The sequence below is a fragment of the Helianthus annuus genome, chromosome 4 (assembly GCF_002127325.2).
Source record: "Helianthus annuus cultivar XRQ/B chromosome 4, HanXRQr2.0-SUNRISE, whole genome shotgun sequence".
Lineage (NCBI taxonomy): Eukaryota > Viridiplantae > Streptophyta > Magnoliopsida > Asterales > Asteraceae > Helianthus > Helianthus annuus.
Window position 1 is genome coordinate 54,103,378 of NC_035436.2, and position 23,544 is coordinate 54,126,921.

The window sequence follows — 23,544 nt, forward strand, 5'->3', positions numbered from 1 at the left end:
TGAAAATACATAAATGATTGGCCAAAATGGAAAGACGCAAAGTATGGCAGATTTAAATTCTCTAATGAAATGGAAAGTTTCCGGACCAACAATCATTACAACTGAATTTGTAAAGTATGTTGGATATTAATGGGGCTTTTATGCGAATCATGTGAAAATCAAATTAAATGAGATAAATCAAATATGGTGCATAAGGATTTTCGCAAAAATCCATGATTGATTATAATAAGACACATTCTCTAGTGGTGGATGTAATGACTTTCCAATATTTGTTTTAGTCTGGTAACATAAAGAGAGAATTGATATGCGTCATATGAATGTTATGTATCACTTGATACTAAAAGTTTACATGAAAGTCCCTCAAGGATTTGAATTATTAAAAATCATGTAAAATGAGTTCTCGAGAATGATATGATCGTTGTATACAAATTCATATTTGAATACGTTGAATATAATTGGAAATCCTGATGGGTATCGTAAAGCATTTAAGAGTTTATAAGGTTAGCTGCAACATCTTAAGGATGTAATTTTTGTGCACCAATAACTATACATAGAAAACTTGTGCCTGGTTATTAAGGCATCTTAATGTACAATGTATAAGCATGGTACAATATGGATTAAATATTCAAGACATCCTTGCATATGATATAGAAATCAATAAAGAGGTATATGTAATAGAACTCCTAAAGAGTGAATGCACATACATTGTTTTTTTTTTAAGTTGAAAGAAGTATGTATATGATTGCAAATGCCTGAAGCATTGATTTCAAGTTCTCAAGAATGTATCTTTGTAAAGTTAAAGATAGTATGAACTAAAATAGTCAAGTTGAGTGTTGTACAACTCATGATATATTCTGATAAAGAGCAATATAAGTTTGATAATATTATCCATCTTTATCAAATGTTCTTTCTTAAAAGTTCACTATAATCGCAATTTACTGTGATGATGTCTGAGCATCATCAGGAGAAAGCAAATGTCCAATGAGGAGACATTTGAATGGTAAAGCAGATATTTTGATACCCTAAAGGTAAGAATGATATGTGTCTATATTTTACTAACCCATGAAAGCTAGTTCTGTTAGTCTTGTAGATATAAAGAATATAACACAAATAGTCTTGGATCTTATGGTATTTGTTCGCAAGAGGAAGCACTAGAAGTATCACAAGAAGATTTTACAACATTACTCAAGATAAAGGATTGCACTTCAAGGCATCAAACGACAAAAATCATTCTACAAAAGTTTTGAGCAACTTTCGAGGATGATGGACACCCTTTACTTAAAGGATACATATTATAATGAGGGGGAGATTTATTCAAGTTGCACTCTTTTTCCCTTAACTAAGTTTTATCCCAATGAGTTTTCTTAGTAAGGTTTTTTTTAATGAGGCAACATACCTGATCTAGATGTATCAGGGGGGGATAATGCGCATTACACGCTGCACTCTTTTTCCCTTAGCTATGGTTTTGTCCCACCGGGTTTTCCTAGCAAGGTTTTTAACGAGGCAACATCAAGCGTATTATGTTGATAACCAAGGGGGAGTGTTATGAATATATTATTATTAATGTGGTTATCAACACCTAAAATAGATTAGGCTTGTTCGACAAGTTTTCCTCAATTATATATAGTCTTTGTATCTCTTGTAATACATATCTCAATCAATGAAATATCAGTCTTTTTCTCCCTACATCTCTTTCTCTTATTGTTTGATATTAGGCTAGTAGGTCGTTGTTTCACAACAAATATATCATTTTTACATACGATGATTATTAGCAAAAACGATTAAGTTATGCATGTTGAACGTATTAATACTTCAACCAATTCAATCAATATAAAACATCTTGTCATTGTTTAAGTAGGTATATATCATATTACACCAATTTTTAGGACTACAAAATATAGTAATTTCACTCAAGTCGATATATAAATCCGTGAGAAATCCAACTTTCTATGTATTACATGTGGTTACTTAAACTAGGGTGCTCTAATTTTTTTTTGAACGGCTCAGCGGTACACACCTCTCAAGAATTGAACCCCCACACGAGTTCGAATCCCAGCCCCCCCCTAAGGTCTAGCCACACTGGAATTACCCAATATTGGTACCAGAGTGGACTCGAACCTGCGGCCACCCGGGCGGGAACCCACACAATTAATCTGTATTTTTATTATTAAGCATGACATTTCTTAATTTGTTAATTATTGGGTCAAACTTATAGTTTTGATGATGAATATTGGTCATTGTATCAACTTAATGATCTACCAAGTTATAAGGAGTTGATCTTATACTCACATACTTCACTTCACTAAGCAAAGCTTTCACACATTCACACTAACCACAAGTTCAACACTAAGCAATGCTTTCACACATTCACACTAACCACAAGTTCAACAAGAAAATCTCTTAGTATGAGTCACACTATCCTAAAATAACTTGTTTTTGTACATTGACCTTGTCATCACTTCAAAGTTAACAAAATTTTGTAAGTTCAAGCCACACTCAATCTTTGGTTTAACAAGGTTAACATCCCAAGTGTGTATTCCACCATGATCAGAATGGTGAAATTATCGGTAATTCACCCGCCCGTAGGCATGACGATGAAATTACCGGTAAAATCCGTTTAGCTCAAGAATCGAACCCAAGTTTTCCTAGGTTTCCTATCATTCCAAGAGAAATGCAAGTCATCCACCACTTGATATCATTAACGGATGCGAATCCTCTTGCTCCTTAAAATGTGAAAATAATAATAAAAAGAATCCCAAAACATAGGGTTAAAAACAAAGGCCCAAGAACATGAAGCCGCCAGAAAAGGCCACAACATCACGACTGATCGGCCACTGATCCCAAATTTCATCGCCCATGATGCGCACCCGATCATTCTTAGTGGGTTCTGCAGAATCTTGAGGTTTATTCACTTTCCTACTTTCCCTTTTCTTTTCTCTGCAAATTCATCATCACCAAAAAAAAAAAAAAATCATATTTTTAACCTAATTTTTCTTATTATTTCCCCAGTTGTATCAAGATTTATAGAATTTTATCAAAACCCATGCGAAGCAACACATATTTTCAGAGCTGTTTCATCATACAAGATTTGGATCTTGAAGATTTTCTACAGAAAGATTGAAACTTGGAGCCTAATTGATGCAATAACAGCAGTATGATCATCTGTTACAGTTACTTGATTCTAGGGTTCAATAATTTATTTGTTTTTTTATTTAATTTATGCATTAAATTTTCAAGAATATATGGTGTTTGAAAAATTATTGAAATTGTGTAAAGTCAATGCTTGTTGCCATCTCACACATATGATGCACACCTGTGTGACATCTTAGGCATAAACAACAATAATCATATTTAGAGAAAATGTCTAAAAGTATCTGTCAATACTAAGGGGCTGTTTGGCAATATTGAATGGTTAAGTGCTGAACCAGTATAGAACCATTAAGAGTTTGTATAATGCTTAGCCGTTCAGAGGCAAATGTTTGACAAATTCAGATTGGAGGTCTTAACCATTCAGAAGTGTATTTGGTGTATTTTTTTTTTTTTTTTTTTTGTGTGTGTGTGTGTAAGAATATCTATCTTTATGTTTATAGTACTTACTGACCTTTTTTATTGTTAACCAGAAATAAGGTATGACTCAACCGTCTGTTATTTTGGCTACTGCTAGCTATGACCACACTATTAGGTTCTGGGAGGCTAAAAGTGGGCGGTGCTATCGAACCATTCAGTACCCAGAATCCGTAAGATCTCAAAATCGTATATTTTCGCATTGCTTTACGTGTTTGTGGTTTTTGTTTGCCAAGGGTCTGATTGTTTATTAAGTATGTACCCTTTAAAATACACTTCAATAAAGAATTTGTTTTGAAAAATGAATTTTTTATTTATCGTCTGATGTCTGGTTTAACCTTGTTTTTGTACAGCAAGTTAACCGGCTTGAGATAACTCCAGATAAGAGGTTCCTGGCTGCTGCAGGGAACCCGCACATTCGACTCTTTGATGTTAATTCGACCAGCCCTCAGCCTGTATTTTCTTTCTCTCTCTCTCTCTCCAGTACAATACACACACATGCATATATGCATATAAACAACACATACGCACGTATGCATGTTCAGGTAACATAATATGTAGACTTTGTTACAATGACAGGTGATGAGCTATGATTCACACACGAACAATGTTATGGCTGTAGGGTTCCAATGTGATGGAAAATGGATGTACTCGGGTTCAGAAGATGGAACCGTAAAGATTTGGGACTTGAGGTCAGTCAATGTTCATCTTAATATTTATATCTCAAACGGGTCAATTTTATATTTTTTTAATCTAAAATAAGAATGAGCCAAACGTCTCAAAAAAATTTATTTACTTTTTCTATATGCAAAACCATCTAAATCACTATATTTAATAGTTATATATTATTACCATAATAATTTTGCTTATTTAACTTGCAAGTTATCTATAATAAATGGATAAAGAAGTGTTTTTGCGGGCCATACTTATATAAACTAACCCAATTGATTCGAACCCATTTTGATCTCCAACCGACCCATTCTTGTCACCTTTAACGTGAAACACCATCTTTTTTCTTCCACATTTTAGAAATCTTGATCTTTCTTATATGAATCGGCATTAGGGCCCCTGGGTGCCAGCGAGAATATGAAAGTCGTGCTGCTGTTAACACCGTTGTTTTGCATCCTAATCAGGTGTGTAATCCTTGAAATTGTGTATTTTTGGTTCACATGACCACTTATTATTTCACTTATGTATTGTTTTGCTCTATTGTTGTCGGCTCTGAAGACTGAGTTGATATCCGGTGACCAAAATGGCAATATTCGTGTATGGGACTTGACTGCAAATTCGTGCAGCTGTGAGCTGGTATGTGATGATTTTCCGTCATTTTACCGTCGTGTTTTAATTTCTGAAAAATTATATGAGTAGACATTTTTCAAGTGTATGCTTAGGGGTGTGAATTTCTCACACGTATCAAACTTAACACGATACGTGGGCTTGGGTTCGGCCTAAACGGGTTTGGGACTTTGGGTCAGTTTTGGGTTCCTGTTACTATATCTCTCTCTCTTTCTCTATCTGTATATATATATATGTGTGTGTATCAACAGCTGTATGGATTTGACTCAGGTGCCAGAGGTTGATACAGCAGTTAGATCACTGACAGTTATGTGGGATGGAAGTTTGGTGGTTGCTGCAAACAACAAAGGAACATGTTACGTGTGGAGGTTATTGCGTGGAACACAGGTATCATTTATTTAGTTAGAATGAAACTGGATGAGCGGTTTATTTGACCTCCGCTTAGTCAACCCTTTAGGCTAGTCGTAAGCATGCTGACCATTTTCGTGTTGTGTTACAGACCATGACCAACTTTGAGCCACTTCACAAGCTACAGGCTCATGACGGTTACATCCTTAAATGTCTTCTTTCACCCGAGTTTTGTGAGCCTCAACGGTTAGATTTCACTATTTCAGACTTCTTTCGTTCCTTTTTTCGGGGGTGGCTCGGTCTGTTTATTTTGAAAATGACTGTTAAAACAGGTACCTAGCAACTGCGTCTTCTGATAGTACAGTTAAGATATGGAATGTAGACGGTTTCACCTTGGAGAAAACCCTCGTCGGTACGTTAAGTTTGTTATGTGTGAGAAACCGCGAGATACCGAGAATGTCGGTATCATGTTGCAGAGCTTCGTTTTTGGCTAAGTTTTAGTTTTGAATGTTTCAGGACATCAACGTTGGGTGTGGGATTGCGTGTTCTCTGTAGACGGTGCTTATCTCATTACAGGTATTTGACATGCAATATTTGTCATTTTCCAGCGGTTCTATGTACAGATGGCATATTCAATCCGTCTACGTGTAAATGAGTGATTTGGGTTATGTTTTATCTCTGACGGGTCAAACGAGTTGAATTTAAAGATTTAATTAAAACGAAAATGGGTCAAATTGGTTATATGCCATAAAAAGTACTTTACTTTATGTTTCACGAAAACGTACCTCAATTTAATTTTGGTATATCAAAGTCCCTCAACGTGTAAAAGGTTTTTAAACTAGTTCTTGTAGATTAAAATTCCTAAACTTGTATAAAATTGCACTTGTGAAATTTTTTAAAAAATGACATGTCAACTCTCAAATTGGTCAAATAACGTTACAAAAAAATAATACCGTTTTTATATAAATTAGTTAAATAACAATATAAAAAAATAAAATAAAATACCATTTTATTTTGATCAATTTAAGTGTTTAACAAGTTAGTATGCTAGAATTTTTCAAAAACACGTGCATTTTAGACAAGATTAGGGACTTTAATATACAAAACTTACTTTAATGAGTTTTTCGTGACAAGCCGAGGGGCTTTATTAACAAAATTATGTTGAGAAACTTTTTTATTTTATTTTTATTTTTTTTTATGAAAATAAGAAACATTGTTAGTTTTAGTTTTTTATGCTATTAACCTTATTATGTATGTAATAATACAGTTTCCCTCTTTCTATGTTTCAGCGTCTTCGGATACTACAGCGAGGTTATGGTCGATGTCTACTGGTGAAGATATCAGAGTGTATCAGGGACATCATAAAGCCACCGTGTGCTGCGCTCTTCATGATGGTGCAGAAACTACCGGTGCTTGATGTCGGTGGCGGTTTTCTTAAGATTGTATTTGATGTGTGTTCCGGGTGCAAGTCAGCGTCGTATTCTACCGCCATGCTTCGCTGCAGGTTGCTAGATGGTGCTTAGTTGGGCCATAGTTTGATCCTCATAGTGTGTTTAATTAAATTGTTTGTTTGAAGGATGTAAATTGTGTTTCCTTGATGTCACACCTCATTTGTTTATCTAGTAAACCTTCTTTTTTTGTTTTGTTTGTTTTGTTTTTTTGAATGGTTTTGAGTTAGATGGTGGTGGATTAGTGATTATTGTGTAGGTTGGTCCTGGTGAATATAGTGCATACACTGTATTTTCTAGTAGTTTTACGAATAGTGTGTTCGTTTGTGAATACTATGTACACAAACAGTATATGTATACATATATACCACGGATCCACTTCTCATTTTTTATCCGTGTAACTACGTTAGAATTTTGTGTATTACAAGGGTTGAATCAGTTATTGATAACTGAAAAAAAAAATGATTAGGGATGAACATTTTGGTAGCGATTTGTCTATGCATGTCGTTTATTTTTCTTTTTTAGCCATGTTTTTCTTTAGTCGTGATGTACTTCTGTTCATAAATTAGGTACGCGCTGTTTTTTTTTCGTTTTGACCATGGTTTAGAACCTACAACCGTCTTGCTATGATGAGGATGATTGGTATGATGAGGATGACAGTGTTAACTGTTAAAGCCTTGTGTAAAGAAAACGTTTGCAACTAAATCGAGTCTTGCTCGTTGCTATGTTACTCCACAGTTTTGTGTTTTCTCATATCATTATTGTTATTCCTTTTTATGCATGGAATGATGGAAGTAGTTATCAAATATTACCTTGTGGTAAACTATCTCAATTCGGAGTGTTCATTAGGTCAAATAAATCAGATTTCAGGTTAAAATGGTGTAATAATAAATTGTTTCTTTTTTTCTTTTCCTCTTAACTAGGGAACACATAAAATGTTTGATTTCCTTTCAATTCCTTTTTGAAGGGGTATGTTTAAGACCCTTACTTGATTTAAACGATTACATATAAACATCAACTATAATTGTGTATTATCAATTACAAATACACTTGAAATTATGAGTTTGTTAAAAACATTTTAAGAAATAAAACATTTTAACATTTTGTATAAATATTCATTGTTTAAAACATGACTACGAAATATAACGTGGAAGCTTGAATTCATAATCGTGTTCGGTTCTTTATCGAGCTTGATCGTCTTCCGGCACTATAAAGCAACCTACATTTCATTAAACGTGAAATGAGTTAGTTATGATTCTTTTATAATGTGTTTTTCAAGTTCTTAAGACCCAAAACAACACACAACAACAAATTGGCTGACATTTAACCTGTCGCGTGCTGCGACGCGATGAGGATCAGGCTGTCGCGTGACGCAAGCCCCGTCGCGGGCCGCGACAACAATTTACCTACCCTGTCGTGCGACGCGAGGGTGTGTTTTTGACAGAATGTTTTGGTTCTGTTGCTGTACATTACCAACAATCCAAATTTCGACTTAAACGATCATAACTCGATCATTTTTTATCCGTTTTACGATCCGCTTCTTCCTACGTGATCGTAATTCGATTCTCCATCACATGGAGTTAAAATCCGACATCCGGATTAACAAAATTTGAGACTTTTAAGCCTTCGGCTTAATATATAATTACCAATTTTTGACCCGTTCATGATTTTATCAAACAAAAACTAGTGTGTTGCATACAATTATCATGAACCTCGTCTTATATCAGTTTCCTATTATTCAAGGTCCAAACCATGGGTTTCTTACGTATTCTAAACCCGTTTTCGCTCATATGCTTATTTTGACCCGTTAAGGGTATTTAAGCATATTTTAAGCACGAATCGCTTTCATTCGTTTCTATTTTCATATTTCCACATTTCTTATCAAATGATCTTCCACCACAACTATATTTGTGGTGGATTTAATGTGGTGATCTATATATTCCGAGTTTTACGCCTCGGATTATTATTTTACGGCGAAGACTCATATAGAGTCATTTGACCCAAAGATTCACATCTTTCGCTTTTTAAACTTGTTCTAAGTATTTATTTGATCATAAAACTCGTTCCAAACAACCTTTAAGGGTCGTTTGCTCAATTTAGCTTACAAGGGCATTTTGGTCACTTTTAACCATTCTTTTTACGACAAAGGACTTTTAAAGCCATGTTTAAGTAAAATCCCACTTTTAAAACTATAAACTTGTTTGAAAATTCATTATGTTTTCGAAACACAATGACCATCATTTGAATCATTCGGTTTACCTATTAAAGTAACCAAATGTCTATTTTTGACTTCATTTAACTCTCATTGAACCTTACGTTCTAAATGAGTAGTTAACATATTACACATACCTGGCTTGGATCAATATATTAACCCGTTTTAATACCTTGCTTTAATAATCGCTAATTAATAGCGATGCAGTTATCCTTCCTCTATTCACTCCTGTGAACATAAGACTCGACAATATTCATTAGTCGATATTTTCAAATGGTGATATTTTCACCATTTGACCCGTTTGGTCTAAGTGACCGTTTATCTTTGCGAGATGAGATTTATTACCATCTCGTCTACATTACTCGCTCCCATTTATACCGTACGGTCATTTTACTTATAAACTATTTCTTAATGCTTTTGACCCATTATGACTTACGCCATAAAGTGTCTTTCAAAACTAACGGTTATTGTCAACACGTGACCAATTTACTGTTTTGGTCAAAAATTACCTAAGCAGTTAAGTGATCAAATTAGTTTTGTGAGGTATTGTGCTAGTAATACTTTGTGAAAAATATGTTGGTTTGTTAGTTTGCAAAAACAGTTAACAGGATACGGCTCAGGATATCGAGCTATATCTATAATCAAACAATGAGCAAAAATGTAAAGGTTGACACGTGATGTACGAGGAAAGCCCGTGATCAATCTAGATCTCCGGCATAAAACCTCGGGAGCTGACAATCGTCGGCTGCCTTGTTCTTCTTATTGCTTGAATAACCAGGATACAGTGCAGGATAATGCTCAGATCGCTACTAAGTGTTACAATGATTGCAAGTGATGAGTGTTAATGTGTGATTGTTGCTGGAAAGAAGAGTGTGAGAGTTAGAGAACTCGAATTGTGTGTCCCCTATGGATCTGACATCCCCTTTATATAGTTTCTAAGTTTAACTAACTATGCTAAAATCCGGGATATTATGCTAAAATTCCAGGATCCTGTGAATATTCCCTTTTGACCGTTGTAAACCCCTTCTCCAAGCTTCCAACATCTTTCTTGTAACCACCTTGACCTATTCTTCAGGGAGACCAAGCCTTATGACCGTTTGTACCTTGCAGCCAAAGCAAATTGTTAACAGGACGCAGGATACCCTCGCAGGATGTTACCAATATCCTGGTCCAGTATCCTGGCAGCGAAAATAGACATATAAAGTCAGGATATAATTTCGGGATATATGTTAGAAAATTCCACCCACAACAATTGTCCCTAAAAATATAGCGGTTGGGATCCTTTGATCTTAACAGATGTATTTTTCCGACGTTATCTGAAGTCTTAATGGATAGAGATGTGATGTGACCTGATGCAGCTTTCAAGGCTAGTATTTCTCATAGTTAGCTATCTTCGCCCTATATCTTCTACTTTCTTCTTGTTAATTATCACATTATACCGGACCATTCAGGTATTCCCTCTCTCTCTATTCTTTCTTTGTGTATCTTTTCCGTCGTCACCGATCTCATGGCAAAACGCACTCGTTCATGCTCCGACAACTCCAAGCCAACCTTCATGGCACACAATCTGCTTGGCAAGCCCGAGAAAGAGGTTTGCAATTTTGATAATGCCGACATAGCCGCTCTACGTGCCTCTGGAGCCTTCCCTGATGGTACGTCATCCGGCCATTTGATTGGAACATCCGGTCAGATTTTTCTTCAGCTGAGTGGGTTTGTTTTTTGGCTTAGTCACTCAAGTTCAAGTCAACATTCATCCTCCAATACGTCGGGTAAGGATGTATGTTCTAAACGCATTTCTGCACATGTTTGGTTAGTTGATGTATTAACATATAAAAATTGAAATTACTTCCCTTTTGTGTAGATTCCAGCAAACTTGTTCTAATTTTCGATCTGGAAGAGCTTGACAGTTTCCCGGCAACCGTTCCAGTAAAGAAAGAGCCTAGCTCCAAGCCTTCCATAGCATTCAAGCCTTCATCTAGTTCTAAACCTGCAGCCATGCCCAAGCCTTCCTCAGCAGCGAAGCTCCGTGCTTCTAGTTCCCGTAAGAGGAAAGAATCTGATTCTCTTGTCATCGCTGAAGTCTTTTCCTACGACAACCTTGGTTTCATGGAATCTAGCCATTTCATGACTTCTTTCCTTAACCAGGTAAATATCCTTATCCTACATCCTGCACACATATGCTGAATCGATACCCTGGTTAGATTATATTAACAATTACCTGAGTTCTGTTTTGTAGGGTCTTGAGCGTCTGACGCATCTCTACACCGAAGCTTGTGAAACAGTGAAGATCTCGGAGGCCAAGTTGAAGAAAGCTAAGATCACTATCGTGGATCAGGGGAAGATCGTCACAGCCAGGTCACAACATTATGAAGATAAGTTAAAAAAGGTGACCCTGGATGCCAAAGATGCAGTGAAGAAGGCCACTCAGAATGCTGAGATCGAGCTGGTTGTCGCCGAGGTCCAACATAAGCACGATATGGCTTCATTCAGGGATGGCCTGAAGGGTCCCGTTGTAGTTTCCCTTCTTCAGGCCAGGCTTAAGATGGCTTATGAAGCCAGGATATTGGGCTTTAAATGCCCAACCTGGACCGTTGATGTCTGGGAAAAGAAACTGAAGGATCTTGGTTGCAGTCCTGTGACGTATCCTGCCAAGCCGGAGATTGGCGAATCTTCCAAGGCGGGTGAGACGGCGGAAGAAGCTGGTGATGGTGGAGCTGATGCTACCCCGTGAGCGGGTGGCAAAGTGAGCGATGATGGATATTTATGCCTACGCCGGAGCCCGCTTTTTTAAGTTCAATGGCTGTTGGTTGTTGAACACTTTTCTTTTTCTTGCATGTTGAACGATTTACTTTCCTGCACTTTAGACATTAGTACAATATGATGACCAAGGGTGGAGGGATCCTGAGTTTCAGGACGAAGCCCTTGGTCGTTGATGTGAATATTATAACAATTGAAGGTGGAGGGATTTTGAGTTTCAAGACGAAGCCTTCGATTGTTATCTTTAATATGCTTTAGACTTTGTTGTACCCTTGGTGGATGGGTTTTGGTTTAAAACAAAACCAAGGGTGCAACCTTTTGAATCGTTAATATAAATCTAACTTTTGACCTTATCTTCGTGTTGTTCTTGCATCTTATTGTTGTTATATTATGTGTTATTTGCAAAAATCCTTAAAAATATTTTTCTTTTATAACTTAAAAAACACTTAGCGAATATAAAAATTTGGTATAACACAAACTCCCATAGTTAACAAATTCCGTTTTTTTTAGATAAGGGTCTTATACTCAGAGCAAATTTAAACAAGAATCCATACCAGGGATATTTAGGCAAACACTTTGTAATAGACCTTTGGACCATTGACAATGTCCCCAGTATAGTTTAAACGTGGCGCACCACGGAGGCATTCCGCGGAACTATCCTTAGTTTAGTTTAATCTTTTAGTTTTAATTTGCAGAAATAAAACACACCCGGGATGGTCAAGGATAACAAAGGAAATGAGAAACATAGCTCCATGCACGAAAACAGGGTCATCCGACAACAATCTCTCCATTACAGTAGGCTCAGCACGGGCCGTGTTCACCCAACACGGCCCCGTGCTGCACAGTCTGCAGCAATTCGCCCAGTTCAGGTAACTGGACACGGGCTGTGTTCGCTGAACACGCCCCCGTGTCCAGGCTTCTGTTTCTTTTCTTTAATTTTTGTTACTGGCACCTGAATACGGGGCCGTGCCCGGTCCCCGCGGGGCCGTGTCCAGACTGCCAGTAACATAAAATTTTGCTTTTAACACCATTTTACACATTCAATCAACCTAAAAACTTATTTTTGGGACACATTGAGGACAATGTGTAATTTAAGTGTGGGGGGGGGATGCTAAAACCTTGAATTTTGCAAGTCCTAATTACAAGCCTTACACAAAACTCTATTGGAACCGCTAATCACCCCAAATTTTTTCCAAAAATTTTCATTTTTTTTACTTGTCTAAGTTTAAGTTGGGAATTCAAGTTTTAACAAGGTTATATTTTTACAAATTTACAACCGATAGCATCGTGATAAAAAGAACCAACATAAGAAAATTATGAAAAGGCATGACAAACTTAGTTAAAATTTGATTATATATACTTGATCACATAAAAAACCCTTTTCCCACAAAAGTGAGTTTTGAGCCTTTAACGAGCATAAAAATATATATCTTTACACTAAATGCTCATTTTTCGTTTCTTGTGTGAATAGCCGCTTGGTTCGTACGACTCTAGAACTTGCCACAACAATACATTCCCGGTCCTTACCAACTTAAACCCGAGTAAGTAAATGATGGAGGCATTAGGACTAACCCTTTTTCATTCTACACCATTATTTTTCATTTTTTTACCACCTACCCAAAATCCCCCTACTTAACCCCTTTGAGCCTAAACCTTTTCATTTCTTAACCCAAAACAACCCTTTTTACCCACCTAAACCTTTTTATTTTTTTTACTCTTTTTTTTAGTAAACAACGTTCGGTTCTCTTATGACTTCCTCAAATATATATATATATATATATATATATAATTATTATTTTATCTTGATGAAACCAAACAAACAAACAAGGTTTATCAAAAATAACTTTGTTTGAACAATTCATCAAAATAAAATAAAAATATGAAAAAAAATAAAAGTCTTTCAAACCGACGTTTGTTACGCCTTTCGCCCTTTTTACTAACCACTAACCCAACCACCCACCTTTAGCCCAAGCCTAACCCTTCACCCATAAAGTCCTCTTGATATTTACAAAGGTATATAGTTAAAAAGGAGGAGGATTGATTGCTTGGCAAGCTTATGGTAGGAGTAAGTTCAATGCCGCTCTCGAGTGATTCACTAAAAATACACCTTCGGCCGAGTGTTGAGTGATCCCCCGTGAGGTATGTGAACTTGTATATAAATAAGATTTTAAAAAGGTATGTTATGCCCTAATAAGTAATTTATCTTAAGAAACGTTCTTAATAAATCATGCCGAATAGGATTGTAAATAAATAAAAATAAAACCTCAATAAAGAATATTGGAAATCCCGACACTCTATGACAAGCCCAAAAACCTTCTCTTCTACCCATTCCATTTGGGAGTGAATAAAGCCACATTATAAAGAGTTTTGCTTGAGGATAAGCAAAGATTCAAGTGTGGGGGTATTGGATATGCGCAAAATGCAACATATAAGTTATATCAATTGTGGCATAAAACTAACCATTTTTTAGTACTAATGTTGGAAAAAGTGTGCTTTTGTCTTCCTTTTGTATTTTCAGGATTAAATGAGCTCAAATTAACAAAAGAAGCAAAAAGACAGCAAAATCTAACATAAATACAAGAAAAGGAACAAAAGTGGAATGCCCGACCCCTCGACAGCATCTTCCCAAGCAAAACTAAGAAAACAGAAGACTGAACACGCCCCGTGCTCAGCGAGCACGGGGCCGTGCCCAAGTAGCAGCAGAAAAGACAAACCTTTAGAAGCTTCTACTGCCCACCACGGGGCCATGCCCAGCGGACATGGGGGCGTGGTCAACTTCCTGCAGGCGCATTTATTGTAATTGCGAATTACAATTAATGAAGAGAGAGACAAGGATGGATACGGGGCCGTGCCCGAGCTTCTGTTCAGCCTATAAATAGGAGTGTTTGGAGCCATTTCAACTCATCCCTTGGCACACCACCTCTCTCACACTTCACCCACCACCCACCACCACCATAACACCATCATCCACCACCATCATCCATTGTCCATCATCATAGAGTGTGTGAGTCGTCTCGGGATCCAAGATTGATCGTAAGAGTTCTTGACAATCAAAGGCCATGTTTGCCTAAGTCTCTTACATCACTTGGTGAAGACAGGTGTTTAGTGTAATACTTTTTATTTTTAATCTTTTGCACTTTTTAATTGGTTTTGTATTAATGACTTTAATTACTAGTTTCTTATGTTGAAGGTGATTCTTCCTTATCGTTTGTCCGTGGTGTCTTGGCATTATTTTACTGTCTATATAAAATAAAAGATTTTCACCATTCATATCTCCACGGTTTATATGGAGGTATGTTGGCTACCTGGTCGGGGGTTAAGGGAACGGTTTGGTAAGAGTCTTGCCATTGTTCAGTGTATAGATCCTGCAAAGGACCTGGGTCAAATTTAGTAGGACCTCCTTCAATACCCAAAGGTATTGGATGGCGGTGGTCCAAACTCTTTGATCCCCTCATAAGTTAAACTACTATTAAAACTTTAACCCAACTACTTAGGACCGTATCCCTGCTGACTCAGACTACTTAGCTGAGGGTAACGTCGCCTTCAAAAGAGGGGCCTACCACATTATGCATTAATAACTTAGTTAATTATGTTTCAATAATCCGACCCTTTAGGATTGTATCCTTGCTGACTCAAACTACTGGGTTGAGGGTAACGTCGCCTTCAAAAGAGGGGCCTACTACAATAACTAAGATAATCTCTTAAACAAGTGCAAAAGTGCGAAAATAATCAAAGGTTACACTAACACACGAGTCGGATCCAAGTGATTCATCTTGTCTATCTGTTTTTATTTTTATTTTATTTTCAGCATTTTAGTTAGTTTTATTTTCTTAGTTTAAAAATCTTTTTCTAACATTTTGATTTGATTAGACATTGAGGATAAACCGGTACTTAAAGCTCTTGTGTCCTTGGACGACCTCGGTATCCTACCAACACTATACTACGTCCACGATGGGTGCACTTGCCCATATGTGTGTTTAGTGTTAGTAAATATCATGTTTTATAAATTTAAAACTTGGCTAAAAGTGTAAAAAGGGCTTAAAATATACATCTAATATATATAACACCTAACACGCATCAGGGGCCAATCCTCTAATCTTTTGAAGTATCCTGAGTGTGTATCCTGGAGCTATATCCCGAAGCATATTCTGCAAAACACCTTTAAACTAAGGTGGGTGTTAGCTTGGCTAACACCCCTCCGATGCTTAAGTCAGTATTGGGTTCAAAAAGAGTAAATAAAATTAGATGAATTTAAGAGAGATAGAATTCATACTATCCTGAGTTAGAAATTAAATTCTAAACTCACTTGAAGTAAGCTTTAAGGTGTATAGCATTCCAGAATCTTGGCAACATATCCCCTTCCATATTCTTGAGTCGGTATGCTCCTTTCCCAGATTCTGACTCAATTTCATAGGGTCCTTCCCATTTTGGAGCTAATTTTCCATCGGCAGGGTTGGTTGTATTCTGAAAAACTTTTCTTAACACCCAATCTCTAACTTTGAATCTCCTTGTCCTTATATTCTTGTTATAAGACTTGGCTATCCTCTGCTGGTACGCTGCCATTCTCAGTTTTGTGGCATCCCTCATCTCATCGACGGTGTCTAAGTCTTGAGACAAAGCTTCAGGATTTGTTAGTATCAATCTTGTTGTCGGTATCACCCTCTTTGTCGGAATCACTGCTTTGGCCCCGAATACCAGTGAGAAAGGAGTCTGGCCAGTAGCATTCTTCACAGTTGTCCTATCTGCCCATAGAACAAAAGGTAATTCTTCTGCCCATTTTCCTTTCTTTGCTCCTAGTCTTTTCTTCAAGTTGTTGACGATTATCTTGTTCGAAGATTCTGCCTGCCCATTAGCTTGAGGATGTATTGGTGTTGATGTGATCATTTTTATGCCCCAACTATTACAAAAGTCTGTGGTTTATTTGCTGATGAACACTTCTTGATCCCCGACTTGAACAAAGGCTTCTACTTCAACCCATTTAGAAAAGTAATATGTCATTGCTAACATGAAAAATTTTCCTCCTGGAGCTACAGGGAGTTTTCCTACTATATCCATTCCCCATTTCATGAACGACCAAGGGGATACAATAGGATATAATGGCTCTGCAGGCTGATGTAATATGTTGCTATGTCTTTGGCATGCATCACACTTCTGAGAATACTCTATAACGTCCTTCCTCATGGTTGGCCAGTAATAACATGTTCTTAACACCTTTGAAAATAAAGCTCTGCCCCCAGTATGGTTGCCACAGTCTCCTTCGTGTATGTCTTGGAGAACTTCTTTAGTTTCAGGATCCTCCAAGCATCTTAAGTATGGACCTGCAAGAGATTTCTTATACAAGATGTCATTTATCAAAGTAAAATGAGATACCTTCATCCTGAATGTTCTAGGATTTTTTATCCTTAGGGATATCTCCCTCTTGTAGGTACTTGATAATTGGTGTCATCCAGGATTCAGGATATCCATTAGGATATTCTACATCAGGATCACTGATACTTGATACTTGCTTATCCTGGGACTTAAAATGTTCCGTCACAGGGTGTAGGATATGGATTATCAGTATCTGTGTTCCTTCTGGTATCCTGACAGCAGATCCTAAGTTTGCTAATGTTTCTGCTTCATCATTCTCTTCCCTTGGTACCTGTTCAAGTGAAAATATTTCGAAATATCCTGCTAATTTTTTAACAATTTCAAAATATTCAGCTAACTTTTCGCATTTTACTGCATAGGATCCATTGAAATGGTTAGTAATTAACAAGGAATCAACAAATATTTGTTAACATTTAATATGCATATCCTTGGCTAGTTGTAGTCCTGCTATCAAAGCTTCATACTCAGCTTCATTATTCGTAGCAGTGAATTCACATCTAATAGCCTGGGGTAGTATGTCCCCCTTGTGGCGATTTTAGTAATATTCCCAAGCCTATCCCTCTGACATTGGATGCACCATCAGTACATAGTGTCCAAATATCTGAGTTTTCACCTAGCTGTTGCACTTCTAGGTCGGCTTCTTCTTGTAAATCATTACTAAAATCAGCCACAAAGTCCGCTAGAGCCTGAGACTTTATAGCATTTCTAGGTTCGTAAACTAAGACATAAGCACTTAATTTAACAGACCACTTAGCCACCCTACCAGACATCTGAGGTTTCCTAAGCACATTTTTAATAGGATAATTAGATTTAATAGGAATTCTATGTGTTTCAAAGTAATGTCTAAGTTTAGTCGATGCCATAACTAAAGCTAATATTAATTTTTCTAAGTGTGAATATCTAGTCTCAGCATCTAGTAAACTTTTACTAACATAATAGACAGGATACTGCTGACCTTCGTCACCCTTTACCAAGTAATGACTTTATCATCTGTAAGCATGGTCATCCTTGTGGGCTTATCTCCTATTTCCTCCTTAGCCTTCCTGGCATGCCTCTTAGCTGTAGAGTAAGAAGTTCCACATATGTCAGATCCCCTGGAGATAAAGTTAATTATCTTGGCATCTGGTGGTGGAGATGCAGCTCTCTCAGGATCCTGGTCAGTATCCTGAGCTTTCTTCTTTCTACCGAGGAATTCTTTCAAGTATCCTTTGCTCAGCAAGTAGCTTATCTCCTTTCTCAAGGCTATGCAATCATCTGTCATGTGCCCAAAGTCTTCATGGAAGGCACATCATTTAGATTTATCCTTCCAATCTATATTCCTTGGATTCTTTTTCGGCCACCTAGCTTTGTTCCCGAGTCCCTGCATAGCATACATTAACTCAGGAACATTTACTGAAAAACAATACTCTGAGGTTTCAGGATATTCTTCATCGTCCTCATCTTCAACAACATTCACTCTCTTATTATCGTTCTTAGCATATGGCTTTGAACGATACTGTTTGTAGGAAGATTCTGACTTCCTATTTGTCAATTTATATGTTGAAGATGTGTTCATCCTCTCATGCATTTTCTTGTCATCTTCAAGCCTTATGTATCTCAAAGCTGTCACACCCTGACTTTTGCGGAAGCCTGATTATGGTGTGACTTTCTTAATATCATTGCATTCAATCATAACATCAACTATATGATAAAACCATAGGTATGTCATCCATTACAAAAGTGTAACTCATAACAACATCGTTTTAAAACGTAGACTTCAGATTCAAGTTTTACAAATCTTACAAATTGTTTATGAGTTCATTAAAGACTCGTCAAAAAGTTATTGAATAACACCAAAGTTTGGAAGACGTGTCTCGTCCAGGAATAAGACACACTAACCAAACTCGAAGACCATGGATGATATCTTTATTCTTAACGCAGCATAAAAAACTTCCAACGCCTACCAGATCCACTTTACAATTTCCCTGAAATACATGTAGTTTGAAAAACATCAACAAAAGTTGAGCGAGTTCATGTGATTTTTTGTGTGTATGTATAAACCTTTGAAACGTTGTAAGTATGTAAGTCCCTGGTATGTAGCAATAAAGAAAAATAGATCACCACTGGGTTGCAAAGCCAATGATATATGTGAAGTGATGCAGGAAGACTCAAACCTAGCAAATTTGTACCGGGCCTCGGCTGTAAGACATAGTCACCACATGGTCCACTCAGCGGACGTAGGGGTGGGGCTCGCTACACCCAAATAGATCTATCACTCATGCCCCTCGGTCCTACAATGAGGATTGATGACCTTAATCGCCCTACTCATTCACATGATCTAGTAGTAAAACCCTCCTTAAGCTAATCATACCATGTAATAAACATTTGTAATAATTGTAACATGTATTCACCCCCGAAGTAAATAAACAAAACAGTTTAAGGAAAAAGGGGGGACATGAACTCAGAGTATTGCATCTTCAGTATCGTAACTCAAATCTCCTCAGCAAACACGACTAGCTACAATGTTCTAACGTTTATTAGACGAACGGGCCGTGCCTTGCTTCTGTATTTATATCTTTGAGTTACGCTTCTTATGTTCCCCAATATTATTCCAAGTTATAATTTCTTGTTAAAATAAATTATTTTAACTTTAAATTATATTTCGTTTTGGAATAATTGTTTAAACAATATTTTCTGATAATGCTTCTCAAGTATGTATTTCCTTCCCAAGGATGGGGGTATCTCGTACACGTATTTTTCGTATTTGTATTTGTATATCTTGCCAAGTAATGGCGTCGTATTTCGGTGTATTGTTCCAAATAAAAATATGTTAATATATTCCCAATATGTATTTCCAAAACCATATATTTCAAGTCTCACTTAAATATATATAAACTTATTTTGTTCAATCACGTATTGTCCCAAAAAATATATATTTTTCTCCAAAAATTATATATCTTCTAAATATACTAGGAAAATATATTTTTATCTCCCAAAAATAATATATTTTCTCGTTGTCCAAAAATATGATATAGTTGGTAATATTTACAAAATCATATTTTCACTTCTTTCATTCCCAAAATAATATTTACCAATATAGCGTAATGGTATATCCCGGAATATTCCATAAGTTACGTTTTTGTGTTCGGTTTCACAATATTATATGTGTAACTTAGATATTTATTCCTTGTGATTTTTAGTATTATTTTTGAGTTGAAAATGTCATGGTAATTTGTAAGTTATATTATTTTACCCTAAAATAATATAACTATTCCATATAGTAGATAAATATTCACACAAGTGTCTTAATATATAATATATATTCTAAATATATATTTACTCACTTTATTTACAAAAATCAACCTCCGTTACTTTGTATTTTGTTACAAAAATTATGGCGAGGTTTATATTTGAAAAGCATAGTTTAAAATACACTAAAAATACTTGTCTAGAAAATAATTTTCTAAGGGTTGGAATTTTAGAAAATTTCGCCATAGTCTCCTTTGTAAATGGAGGTGTCCATGCTAATAAGCATATCATTTTCTTTTCCCAAAAATCATTCAAACCATCAACAAACATACTCTAAACAATATTACACTTACCAAGTGCAAAAACTATTCCATTTATAACACAACATGAACTTAATGTTTTATAAAAACGCGTAGTAACTCGGTGAAGTGTTTAGTGGGTTTAGTTACCCTCCAAAGTGTGTTTACTTTTGTTAAAATCTCATTCTCGGGATTTTTAGATGTTCACAGCTTGTGAACATATTTTACAAAAATATTTATTTGCAACATTTTCATGTTTCACTAGCTTTCCTACACTTAATTTGTTTCCAAAATAGTGTAAGTATATGTAAGAATCATGATCTTTCAAAAACCGTCTTTTAAACTTGGTTTGTTTAGAAAAATCATTCACAAGCCTTGGGTTTACAAGTTTACTAGTTCACTAGGTTTATTACTTTGTAAGAAAAATAATTTTTACTTTCAAGTTCATGTTACTCTAGAAGATGATTATTTCATGAAAGCACATAATCATCTCTAACTTGTTAAACCATGTTTTTAATCATACTCTAACAAGTTCCATATGATGATCAATCATCATATTACTAGTAATCAACAAGAAATCATCCACATATTCAAAATAACCACATTCTAGCAATATTTCATTATGTTTCATCTTTTGTATCTTATGTTTCATGATTTATGTTTATGCTCTTTTGGTGTTCTTATGATCTCATCATAATATATCTATTAACCATCGAAAATGTGAAGTAACAAGAGTGTAAAGAAGTCTTACAACTAGCTTAAAGCTAGGGAAGATCACAAGTGAAAATGTGGAGGATAATAGCAAACGAGTGAGGTCCTTCAAGTTCCGAGAACACCGAGCCTCCTAATTCATCTTCTAGCACCTTGAGATACACTTGGAATGGATGAAGGGGAAATCGAAAATTGATGTGGTGTAAGGGGGGTTTCGGCCGAGCTTTATGTGGAGAGGAGAGAAGTGAGGGTGTTGTGATGATGGAGATGAAGATAGGTAACTTATAGTTCTCATGATCTATTATCCAATGGTCTTTGTGTTTCCTTAAGTACTAACAAGATCACCCCAAATTCCAAGAAGAGATTATGGAAGGATTTAGTAAAGATTTATAAAAATCTTGAGGTGGGCCACACTTGGTGAGTCGTAAATCACCATGGGGGGGGGGGGTAAATGTAAATTATTGGGTAAGTAGGTGATTTAGTGGGGTGTTAAGTGTAAGACTTGTGTTTAGTGTTTTTCATGTATTATGTAATGTGTTACAGTGCTCGGGAACCATGACTAGCTCAGAAAAAGTGAAACAATGTTTCTGGTAATATTTTAGTGTTCCGGGAAATGTCCGGTTGTTCGGTTAGATACCATTTCGTTAAAGTGCTAAGTTATTCCGTATAGTGTCCTTTATGTAACTTTTTGTGACACTTTCAATTCCCGATACTTAGGAAAGCATACAAGACCATTTTGCCATATTTTTGCACCTTACTAGCATGTTAAAATGCTGAATTTTGTTAATTAATGTAGAATTCTGCGCTTTGAGTGAGTTTTTGGCACTTAAACTATCACCTAGTGACGCAGTTTTATGGTCCTTACTTCCCTATACTCCATACTAGTGTAGTACCTTGACTCTGGCCCTTACAGGGTCTCAAATCATTGTCTGTCTATGTGCTGGCCTTGTCAGCATGTTTCTGAGTTATCCGCTAACTGTGCTAACTGTGCTTTGTGCATCAAGTATGTCACTAGAGTTTGTATGTGATAAATGTTGTGACAGTATGAAATGTGATGCACATGTATGTATGATACAGAAATCAGAAAGCAGTTTAAGTCATTATTTGTAATTAAGCACAGTCATTAAGCATAAATCAATATTAATTAAGCGTACGGATGCATGCAAATTTGACATTTGTCACATTCTCCCCCTGTTAAGAAAATTTCGTCCTTGAAATTTGTACTACCTTAACTCCTTATGGTTACGTCACGCGTGTATGTATATGAATAATACCGAGGTAGATAATCACCAAACCGAATCAAACCTTACTCACATCAGGTGAGTCCAAGAATATATAACAACCCAAACCCTATGGTTAAAAGGTATGTGCTTTTAGCATTTGATGTCAAAGGTACAAGACGTATTTGACGTATAGTCTAGTGTAATCCAGCTAGCAGGGGTTCCGCAAAAAAGGAGTTTTGACTAATAAGATTCTCAAGCGATCGATTGGAATATGCAAACGAGTTTTCACAAACCATAGCATCCGCTATATGAATTCAAAATCAACAACTCAAATGTAATAGTAAAATGATCTGTCAACTCCCGAGTAAATGGATGGTAAGGTTTAGTGTGTTGACATTCTTAAATTTCGAAAGTACACCAAATGAAATACAAGCGAATCTGATGTATCATTGTCTTGATTCGTAGTTGCATCAGAAATGTATAAATGACAAGTCAAACGAAAGTATATGCAGTTTTGTGAAAAACGGTTGACCCTGATTAGCACAAGTTACAAGTTTGTAATGACACCACAAGGTGTCGTAATGACATAATTCAAGTATAGTGGTGACTGAACAAGTTCACCTTGTTGGAAATCAAATAAAAGCATGCTGAAACAGTCTGAAGATTTGATTTACACAATGTCATAAAGTTTTCAGTTGAATACGGAACATCAAAGAGCCATTGTTTTTGATCGAGGATGAAAAGTATTAAGTACCACACGGCATTCGATTGACAATGAAAGAATCGTTAGGAGGTACACCGTGCTATGACATGAATCTATGTACTGTGGTCTTAACACATAATTGTGTTGAGACCATTTTAATCGTGTTAAACAAAACGGATTTAGAGCAAGTCAATAAACAACTAAATCCGTATATATAGGGTGCGTAACTTAAATTAGCGCAAGCTTCAATTCTGTGAAAGTATCACCGCAAGGTATCGAAATCAATCAAACGATTTAGTGGAGTCGTAGATCAACCAAGTCTACCACGACTCGGAACGAAAGAATCTTTGCAAAAATATTTGAATATGATGCTCTCAATACATCA

At 36.3% G+C, this 23,544-nt stretch overlaps 1 protein-coding gene across 1 annotated transcript; it reads left to right on the forward strand.

Moving 5' to 3' along the window:
• The first annotated feature begins 2,742 nt into the window (after positions 1-2,742).
• LOC110915250 (target of rapamycin complex subunit LST8) lies at positions 2,743-6,853 on the forward strand. Its single transcript, XM_022159917.2, has 12 exons — positions 2,743-2,902; positions 3,010-3,152; positions 3,621-3,737; positions 3,918-4,019; positions 4,144-4,256; positions 4,628-4,697; positions 4,792-4,869; positions 5,131-5,247; positions 5,360-5,454; positions 5,541-5,620; positions 5,725-5,784; positions 6,498-6,853. Exons 3-12 carry the CDS (start codon positions 3,630-3,632, stop codon positions 6,623-6,625), a joined length of 951 nt encoding a protein of 316 aa, XP_022015609.1. The 5' UTR covers positions 2,743-2,902; positions 3,010-3,152; positions 3,621-3,629; the 3' UTR covers positions 6,626-6,853.
• Positions 6,854-23,544: the final 16,691 nt, after the last annotated feature.